The sequence below is a fragment of the Aulonocara sp. 'chitande type north' Nkhata Bay genome, linkage group LG16 (assembly GCF_057382095.1).
Source record: "Aulonocara sp. 'chitande type north' Nkhata Bay isolate Kocher_YH1m ecotype deep benthic linkage group LG16, A_spYH_male_GT1.1, whole genome shotgun sequence".
NCBI classification, from domain to species: domain Eukaryota; kingdom Metazoa; phylum Chordata; class Actinopteri; order Cichliformes; family Cichlidae; genus Aulonocara; species Aulonocara sp. 'chitande type north' Nkhata Bay.
In genome coordinates, this window is record NC_141359.1 from 26,350,615 (window position 1) to 26,361,251 (window position 10,637).

The following is a 10,637-nucleotide window of genomic DNA, read 5'->3' on the forward strand; positions in this document are numbered from 1 at the left end:
GTTCATATACACAGAAAATCCTGCGATCTTAAATGCAAAATAACATCCAATGTAACTGCTGACTTTTGTATGGTAATGAGACAGTAACTTGGAGCTCAGCATCATTCTAACCTTAAAAGCAGATTACTAAGCTTCTTAGAAACCTGCTTACTTGAGGACATGTGAGGAAATTAACTCTCCAAGAGGAAGTGTGTTAAAGTGATTTGAGCAGCACACCTTTATACAGAAAAGCACAGTTTTACAACAACAACAAAAAACTCAATTTCATCAGTTTTGTTTCATAGTCCATTGAGCAAAAAAGACACTACATCAGAAATGTCTAATTCCTATAAATGTATTAATGTTTTTGTAGTTATAAAACCAGAATTCCTACCTTTTCTTACATTACCATCAACTATTAACTGTTTCATATGTTTTATGTGTTTTTCTGCTCTTTCAGGCAAAGCTTTCCCCTCAGTGAACACTGTTTTAATAGGATTTGTCACAGATGATGAATATTTTACACTCAAGTGAAATTTTAGAAGGTATTATTGTCTCCAGCTTACATTCTCATGCATGTTTGATACAAAATAACAGGGAAATTCTGCAACATCAACTTACCTCGAAGAGCAGGGAGCAGCGAGCGGTCCTTCCTATCATCACATTTGTTACACTCGCTGAAGTACAACAGCAAGAACACATCCACCAGCACCCACACTAAAGAGGTGGTCAACACCACCTTGCAGTAGACAAACCGTCGCATCACCTCTCTAGGATGACAGCCAGGCAAGTTGATAGCGAGCACTTAGGAGCGCTCAGGCTGCCAGTGAAACATCTGAAGTCCAATGACAGGGTGAAGTAACAGGGACGAAACCAAGCAGGTTTGACCGCGGGGCATCATCCTTCAGGAGATGGGAGAAGAAAAAAAAAAAAAAAAAAAAAAAAAAAAAGAGGACAGAATACTAAATTTAATGTGAAATGACATCATAATAGTTTAAGTATTCCTGCTATGAATCCAACTGATATCAATCCTTACAATAAAATGACATAAAATGCAAAGGAGGAACTACATTAAAGTAGATCAATATTAACCTCTTTTAACCTTTCTCAGGCTTCACTTTATCAGTTCCATTGCTCTGTTAGCATCCTCTGTCAGAGGTTTCCAGTAGCTACTTAAAAGACCTGCAAAAACATTAGTATGAGTATGACCTGCTAAACTTAAGTAAAATTTCTATGATCTTTCTAAGATATTGATTGATCAGCTATAATCTAGTAATGACACTGCTTCTTCACTGTTTTAGGAGGAGGACCATTATGAAGCTCATCACTTTAGCCCATTCATTTTCCCACTTTCTACAAGCTAGTGACCCACTTTTTCATGTCCTTCTGATCTCAGCGCTCTTCTATCATTCTGCCTTTCAGAGTCTCATTCGTGCGACCTGCCTCCTCCCTGCCTCCACCTAACTAAAAGATCTTCATTTAACTTTTCATTACTTCTTCTCCACCGTCACCAGCATCTGGGTTCCAGGGGATCCTGTCCCAGCATTGTTGGGACTCCACTCTGCTATATGGAGTCACTGTAAAAGTACACTGCTCTTTCAGTTCAATGGTTTTCATGTCAGGACATAATAAACATATGGTGAGATCTGCCAAAACCAGCTGTTAGTTTCTGTGGAGCAGTAAGGATGCACTTGCATGTGACACAGTGCAACAGCTGAGAGGACCACCAGGCTACACCCCATGAAAAATGATCTTGCTTGACAGTAGCCTGTTTTGTATTCAACTGTATATCACACTTAATTTTTCATTTTTTCTAAGCATGACCTCCCTGTACTGATTTTTGCAAATCATATTTTCTTCCGGTGAAGTATAACTGACAGCATATACAGACAAAAATATACTCTTCTTCAATGCAACAAATTCCTTTGTTGGATTATTTTTTCTTGTTCAGCTACATGAGTGTGACTTCAGTGTCTGATCAGGTTTTTTGATAGGAACATTTTCGTAGTGGTCCCCTACGCTTTGTTTTGGTGAACTTTGGGTCTTCGCTTACAGTGAAGAGCTTTCATGCTAACAGCATGTAAGTGTGTGGCTGTGAGTGAACACTCCACGTTTTTTATCACTATTTTTTCCACTGTCCACATGTTATGCAGGAAACCCATGAGCTACATCTCAGACTCAGTTAAATGTTTAAGTTTAAGACAATATGTTTAGAAAAAGACTGAACAAGAATGAATGGCTTTTTCTCTCAAAAAAACAAAAACATGTCAGCACAGCCTAGCTTTGCAAAATCTGGAACAATTTCCTTTGGACAGATGAGACCAAAGTGGAGATGGTTGCACATAACCACGTTTGGTGAAAACTAAACAGAGCAAATCAGCACAAACATGTCATGCCAGCTGTCAAGTACGGTGATAAATTGGTGATGAGTTGGGTTTGTTTTGCAGTCAGAGGATCTGGGCACTTTGCAGTCATCGAGTCAACCACAAACTCCTCTGTATGCCAAAATATTCTAGAGTCAAATGTGAGGCCATCTGTCCGACAGCTAAAGCTCAGCCAAAATTTGGTCATGCAACGGGAAAATCATCACAAGCACAGCAGCAAATCTACAGAATGACTGAAAAAGAAAACAGGCTGTACCTTAAGAAAACTGTGCATGAACAAATATCTGCAAAACTAAATGAATTGAAGCAACATTGGAAAAAACAGTGGGACAGAAATCCTCCACAGTGATGTGAGAAAGTGAACAAATAATACAGTTATTGTTGCTAAAAGTTGTTCTATAAGCCACTAAATCATGTGGGTATGTAGCTTTTCACACACCGATCTGCACTTCAGTTCATTTTCTGTTAAATAAATAATAACACAGCGTACTGCAATTTGTCATGTTTTATAGGTCATCTGATGTCGTATTTACTTAACTTTATGACCTGGTAACATTTACATGCTATGTAAAACCATAGAGTGTAAAACCTTAGGGCATACTTTCCTTTTATCATGACTCTAGGTTCAGCTGAGTCTAATTCACTTTAAATTATATAGCGCCAAATCACAACAACAGTTGCCGAAAGAAGCTTAATATTGTCAGGGAAAAGACCCTATAATAATAGAGAGAAAACAGAAAACCCAACAATCAGACAGCGCCCTGTGAGCAAGCACTTTTGCGACAGTGGGAAGGAAAAACTCCCTTTTAACAGGAAGAAACCTCTGGCAGAACCAGACAACCAGACAGGGGCGACCTGTTGGGGGTGAGGAGAGGAAGACAGGGCAAAGACATATGGTGGAAGAGAGCCTAGATTAATAATAACTAATGATTAAATGCAGAAACGTGTATAAACACATAGAGAGTAAAAAAGGTGAGTAAAATAATAGCCAAATAGCTTATTACTCAAACTCTGTGCTTCTATAAATCACGGTCAATTCTCAAGCAATCTTTGCTTCTCTACAGGTGTTTAACTTTACTGCAAACATTTTCTAATTATAACTAATAATGATGAGCAACATATGAGACAAATAGCACTACACATAGTATATTTTCTTCATACACGGTTCTCATTTTCTATTTCCATTCTTTATTGCTTTTACAAGAATAATAAATAAATAAAAATTAAAAACTGAGGAATGAAGGTCAAATCCAGTCTCCCACATTGGACTGACCACAGTCCCTTCGCATTCTTCCATTTGAGAGGATGAGTGAATGCTCATTTCCCTTGTACAGTCTTCACCCACTTCATCAGTAGTGCTGCTAAGACCATCTGGGATGCTTAAATACCAGAGGCAATTTGCAGAGGTTAAATATCTCATTGGCATGGAAAGTGCGCCTCACAATATTTCTGATGAAAGACAACATAATTTTCTGTCTAAAAGGATACTTGACTGAAATTATAGGTTTTTGTTAACTGAAAGACTTACGAAAGTACAATCTGGATGATATTACAGTCATGAATAACGCTTACATTCAAATACACAAACCAAGCACAGAAATGGTCAGGAGTTTTTTGAACATCTGTAACAAAATACACCACAGTGCTTTTACATTACTCTGGGTAGTAAAACAGATCAAAAAGATTGGATGGTCTACAGATTGTTTCCAGCCTAGGATGATGTGGTACATCCCATGTATTAAAGCCACACGAGCCTCTTGATATTCTCAAAATGTAAAATACATTAAACATAGTTTCCATAAATAACTATGCATTTAGATATAACTTACCTGAGTAGTTACTTTCATAACTAGCTGAAAAACGCCTGCAGAGGAGTAAGGACAGATTTCCTTATCTTTCGCATGCAGCATGGTAAAGACTTTGCACCACACACACACACACACACACACACACACACACACACACACACACACACACACACACACACACACACACACACACACACACACACCTCTCAGTCCAACTCTGTGCCCCCTGTCTAAATGTCCATCACAGAGGCTGACACGCTTACCTTAGGCTAACTCTTATCTCATTCAAAAACAAGGCAGCCTCTACCCAGCTGCATCAAGACTGAAATCACAGTGCAGTGGATGATTTCAGTCACTCAGACAGAAACTGCACACTACTCAATAAAGTAGATGGATGCAGTCTACACTTAATGATTGTAATGAACAAAACTGTGACATTAAAAGCGAAACACAAGTCTGCATCTAGCATATCACCTCCACTCACACTGTAGACAGATCAATGATGATTCTGCCTTTATGATGTCTGTTTGCATCTCTAACCATCTGCTTTGCTGCATGTGTGTTACAAACATATTTGGGTGACTATGACTGCACCAGCCACACCACCAAGAGTTTGCTGGTCTGAAGAAGTCTGACTCAATTAGTCCCACCATCTGGAGAGATGAATATTTCCTGTCTGCTGTGCACAGCTCTAAAAATACATGTCTACATTCTCGACTTGAAGCAATTTTTTTTTTTCTTTCAATCTTTTCAATAGGAGTGTAAACCACTGGCCATTATTAACTGCTTCTCAAGTGACACTTAATTGTGTTGTTAGCAACACTCTTTGTTGTGAAATGTCTGGTGCAGTGCTACAAGTTAAATTATGTATTCCTCGCCCATTCAACAGGAGTGCTTCTACTGTATGCAAATGAAAGGCTGTATACTTAAGCTGCCAAACTGCGTTTCACAGTAATATAATTGGACACGGCTCACATCAGCATCTGACAATGGAGCTGTGACAGTAACAGGAGACTAAAAATTTAATAAATTAAAAAAACATAACATTTTTGCATGAATCTTTTTCTCCTCCACATTTACAGTACAAACCCTGCTGACCATCAAAGCACCCACTGAGGTTTGGGTGCTTTCTTAGGAGTAAGAGAGACCAGGCCAGCTAATAATTGACTTTGATATTTTCCCATCACGCACCTGCATCTAAAAGGTCACAAGCATCATGTAAAGCTGCAGTACTTTCTTAAGTGTTAAATGAAAACTGTATTTGTTATGTATGGTAAAAGAAAAAAAACTGGCATACAAACAATTAATAATTGGGTTAAACATATTGGTACAAACTGGAAGTCACACTGGCAGTGGCACTGAAAAATAACAATACATACACTGATCTTAGATTGCCCACTATGCATATGCAAGAGATTGTGGCAGCAGAAAATCATAGGCTTACTGGAAGAAAAGACTCCATCTATATAGCTCACTGTGGTGGTCTTAAAAGTGTTGATTACCCTCAATCTGTCAATCTTTCATTCATGTTCAGGTACATTAGGCCTTGGCTTCAAAGACTGGTTTATTAATTGTTAGATGTCACATGAACAAGACGACAAATACTGTAAGAGCAGCCAACCAAAACCACTCATTTTATGGTAATATAGATTAAATCTAAACTATAACCAAGCTCTCGACCACATTAAGATCACGGTTTAATGGTGTGATGTGTAACCATAGGAGCCAAATTTTAGTCTTGCTATGCAAGGTGTGCACGCAACAGAAAACGGGGACACTCTTTGCTTACCTAAATTATGGATGGAGTGAACCATTGACCTGTTCCTGACTCGCTCCCGGGCAACGTGTTGAACGTGGACGACATACCCAAATCTAATGCTAATTACTGGTTTAAAAAAACGGGGCCAAATTTACCGCGCGAGCGCATAACATCTCGTAAAAAGACACCTAAGTTGCAGTCCATCTCAGCGCAGAGTAGTCCAAAATCCAGTCCGTCCAGTAAACCTTCTCATGGTACCTGTGTGGACTCCTTAATGTGATAAGTCTCCGGCTGAGCCGCACTAAACCGGTGGATATGAAGAGTCTCCATTATTTTTCCCCTTTTGCGTTTAAATGGATATGCGGTCACTGCAACAGACGCCTCTCTCCGCGCACCTGTTTTCCGAGTGAATATTGTAACGCTAAGAGGACAGGCTGAGATAATAGTCAGCACAATCTAACCTCAGCTCAGACCGACCTGCATATATACCGAGTCTCCTCTCTGATTGGCTCACAGCGACGTCGCTCACGAAATCCCTTTGAAGTAGGGCTTCACGGGCGTCTGGTAAATGTAGGCGCGTGCATGCCACCAAATATAGTGTTTGTTTTTTTAAATCATATATTAACATACATTTATCGAAATACGCTTAATTTGATTTTAGATACTTGAATTTTTATTTTGTTTTAAATTCGTTTTCACGGAATCTTCTCAGACATATATTAGGAGGTCAACTTGATGACAGTTATTTCCCATACTTTTCATTTAGCATAGGTTACCTGCAGCAAGAAATACAGCTATAAAAGCAATCAAAAGAAACGCCCAAATACCTATGCTCTTTGTGAAATGATCTTTTATTGACATTCTCGGTTTTAACTTTGTCCTAATATTCTGAACTAAGCCTGATTCCTCGTGTGGTTTTGTAGTTTCGCCTTTATAAAGCTTATAAGCAACTGTTAGAGCGTTTTCCTGTTTATGTTTCCAGTAGGGACAAGGAGAAAGCTGGTTAAAATGCACTCTAAGGCAGATTACACCCGGTCAGGGTCTAAAGGTCAATTCACTGAAAATTTCCAAACGACACAGACACTTGTGTACATCACAGCTATTTTGAAGCAGACTTTTGGTGGATCGTGTTGAACAATGCTGCCATCTACTGTTATTGATAAGAAACTCGGTTTTGCCCCTGGGCAATTAGCCAGATAAAATCTAACCGAAGCATTTAATAAACATTCAGGGAATCATAATAACTCTGATGTACTGTCAACAATGTGCAGCCACAGACTCCAAACTCTCCTTTATTGCTATTTCATTTACCTCAGCGACAATAAAGAAGCTGCAATAAATACTGCAATCTGTTTTCTGTGAAATAAATCTGACTTCCGTTCATATCTGCAGTGTATGCAGATGAACACTGGCTTCAGATCAGACCCAAATTATCCACTAGATGTCACTACACGCCCTCCTTGAGTTAGAAAGTAATAAAAAAAATTGAAAATAATACTTCTATTATCATTATTATTAGTAGTAGTAGTTTTAAGACTTTGAGTAACTAGATGGCTTTGGGGAGTATGTTTTTCTACGACAGCTGATGTATAGTATAAAGTTTTTTTCAAGTTTTAGAGTGAGCTCTACTGGCTGGGTAATTGTGAGGGAAATGTAAAGTAAAACTCAGTGGAAATAACCTGAGTTTTGAACTCAAAACTTTATTTCAAAAAAATTCAGAAAGGATTCCTTTTGTTGTTTGTGACAGGCCAAAGCTGTGAGGTGTGAGGCATAAACCTCCTAAAGGCAAGATAGGAAAACACTGTGCTATAAGCAGGCCTTTTGCATGTGGCAGTGGAAAAAACACTGATTCATATTATTAAATTTGCCTCCAAGCCATTTCAGGGTCCTCATATTGTGCATGTTGGTTCACTGTCATGAACAAAGCCATTGTTACAAACATCTGTAACACTTGTGTTCTTATTATTATCACGGGGAGCTTAAATCAGCCAGCTAAGCATCCAGTCTGGGCGGCTTTAGATCATGTGTAGGAGGGAATATATTTTGGACTTTTAACTTATATTCATAGGTTTCAGCTTTTCCGGGTAATCTGATAATCATCGTTGCCATTCATAAAAAGGAATTAAGTAACAGATCAACAATAACAATTAAAACTACAGAAATTTCTCTCTCTCTTTCGTTTTTTGTTTGCTTTTCAATTCACAGACAAATTCATCAGGACTTTTTCTGTAATTTTACGCATGTATTAACTACATCTTACTACATTTACTACATCATTTACTTCATGTAGAAAAACTGAGACGTGCCGTTTCAGCTGCAACACGCATTTGTAAAGCTTATGAAGCTCACTTTGCATTCGTATATTGAACAATTCTGGTCTTCAGTATGGCTGCAGGAACACGATGCAAGCTGCTCTGGCCTCTCTCTGACACGGGGTCAGCAAAGACCTGTCAAGGTTTTGAATGAACCACCAACTCAGTAAACCATGCATGCATACACACACCAACACACAGATGGCCGCAAACACCCAAACATACGTAACAGACAGTACGTAATGTCCTACATACATGCACATTAGTAGCACGCATGCGGTCCGGTCGTATGGTGGCGCTCTTGCTGTGCCTTCCTGCCACTGGAAAACAGCGACAGTCTGGCTATTTAACGGCGGGGCTGGTGGCTTCATTCCGCTCTGAAACTGGCAGCACACCACATGAAATCCCCAGTAATGCGATGCCAAAGCAGCTTGTTAAACTCAAGAAGAGCGCTGTCTGATCTGAGGGAACTTGTTCAACTCGCCGCCTCCTCATCTTCACTTTTCACTTGATGACAATTTCTGCCGGATCGTGCCCAGCGCGTCTTTCTCTCTCCGCCTTCCGCATCTGTCGCACTGAAAGTTTGGTTTTGCGAAAGTAGACATGAATAACACCGGCTTCAACCAAACAGAGAGCGGCCTATTCAACAAGACAGAGGAGGTTTTTTGCTGCAACTTTTCATCCGTGGTGACTGATAATGGCTTTGTGGCAGCCGCTCCGGATGAGAGGAGCCTCTTCATCATGAGGGTGGTCCAGATAGCTGTCATGTGCGTTTTATCCCTCACGGTGGTGTTTGGCATATTTTTCTTAGGCTGCAACCTCCTCATAAAGTCAGAGGGGATGATAAACTTTTTGGTAACGGACAGAAGACCGTCAAAAGAAGCGGAAGCAGTTATTGTTGGAGCCTACTGACTGATAAAGACATATACAGTGATCACACTCTGATCAGATGGCCACAGATCGGAGACAGTGTGATGATCAGCCGCCAAAACCGGGCCCCGTTTTCATAATGGTACTTAGAAAAAGAAACAAGAACTCAGAGGAGCGGTCACCTTGCAAGAGGTAACTGAACTCTGCTGGTGGCTGATACTCACGGGGTGGGTCTACCTTATTTCTGCTGGCCTTTAAAGCCAAGAAAGACTCATTCATCTTCTAGAGGTATAGTGCGTTTTAAGCCTATTGTTGTATTAAGTACTGTAGGCTATTTAATCACGCACTGTTGTCATTTCAGTATAGTTTCCCTGTTTGTAAAGCAGCATCCTTTGTCAAAATAGTGGCAAAGTCTTTGTATTTGCTGCTTAGAAATACCTCCTTGCATCGAAAATGCAAGGGCAAAATACATGAATGTTGTATGCCTCTGCATGCAACATGCAGCTCTCTATTTTCTGGTGACAGTTGTTTGCGTGTCTTTGTCGGCAGCGGTGAAAGTCCGTAATGCTGTGTATCATGTTCATTTGAATAAATTCATTCTGTAATTAAAGTTTTCTTCTTAAGATCTGCTTTTCTGTCATATCCTCCACCACGCCCTCTGCCAAAGTAACTGAGATCTCAGAAGCTAAAATTACAGCAGGAGAAAGAGCTCTTTGATTCATACTGTGATAATGACATGATGTTAAAATACAACAGAGGGTACTGATCCCGATGAATATATATTTTTAAGCTTTATCTATATCTATGAAGAGTTGTACAGTTACAGGGAACAAAGAAATAGCTGCTTTTCCCTCTTTTGATTTTTTAAATTAGATTTAGATTTAACATCTAAATATGAATTATTTTACCCAAAAGGATGCCTTAAAAATGCTCTAGAGTCCAAGAAAAAAAAAAAAGCCTTCCCGCCTTCCCAAGAGAGCCCTGTCTGGGTCAGATTTTGATCCATGCAGCTTTTTACATCCTTCCTCCTTCTGCCAAAACATCTGTTATGCTCATCCCCTGCTTCACCTGGATTCTACCTCCCCTGGAGCCTTAAAAATGACTTGCTTTCTCAGTTCAGAGACAATACGCTGCTGTCTGATTGCCCACCTGTGCTCCGCTCGCAGTTAAATAGAATCAACTTAATTTAAAATGCCCTTCACCCCAGTTACTCCATCTGTTTTACCCTTTCTGATCTATGCATCTTGTCTGACACGGCCTTACTCGTCTGATGAATGTTTGTCAAGGTGGAAACTGTCTCAGGCCACATTTGCTGTCCTCATGCTGGATCTGAAGAATTCAAGCAAGCACTTATTTTACTAATCGTGCTGAGGAAAAATAAATGAGTAAGCAGTAATTAGATTTTATACTCTTATAGGTGGAAGACCTACACATGGGTTACATGAAATTAAAACAACTGCTATCAAATATGGCACAATCCAGTAGAGTGGCAATAAATGCTGCATTTGTGAAGCTTATGATGTTG

At 39.6% G+C, this 10,637-nt stretch overlaps 2 protein-coding genes across 6 annotated transcripts in view; one reads left to right on the top strand and one right to left on the bottom strand.

Annotated features, from left to right (window-relative positions):
* galnt13 (polypeptide N-acetylgalactosaminyltransferase 13) overlaps positions 1–6,370 on the bottom strand; it is a 35,288-nt gene extending 28,918 nt beyond the window's left edge. For 3 of the 5 annotated variants that reach the window (XM_086265820.1, XM_086265819.1, XM_086265815.1), the window contains exons 1-2: positions 5,961–6,370; positions 601–881 (exon numbers count right to left, since the gene is read on the bottom strand). In XM_086265820.1, the coding sequence (XP_086121946.1) occupies positions 601–742 (142 nt within the window). In that variant the 5' untranslated portion in view covers positions 743–881; positions 5,961–6,370. Of the gene's footprint in view, positions 1–600; positions 882–1,071; positions 1,179–5,960 lie in introns of those variants that run through there. The other 2 variants (XM_086265816.1, XM_086265817.1) reach the window with 2 other exon arrangements.
* A 2,221-nt stretch (positions 6,371–8,591) lies between these two features.
* On the top strand, positions 8,592–9,722 carry rprma (reprimo, TP53 dependent G2 arrest mediator candidate a). Its single transcript, XM_086266594.1, has one exon. It carries the CDS (start codon positions 8,846–8,848, stop codon positions 9,152–9,154), a length of 309 nt encoding a protein of 102 aa, XP_086122720.1. The 5' UTR covers positions 8,592–8,845; the 3' UTR covers positions 9,155–9,722.
* Positions 9,723–10,637: the final 915 nt, after the last annotated feature.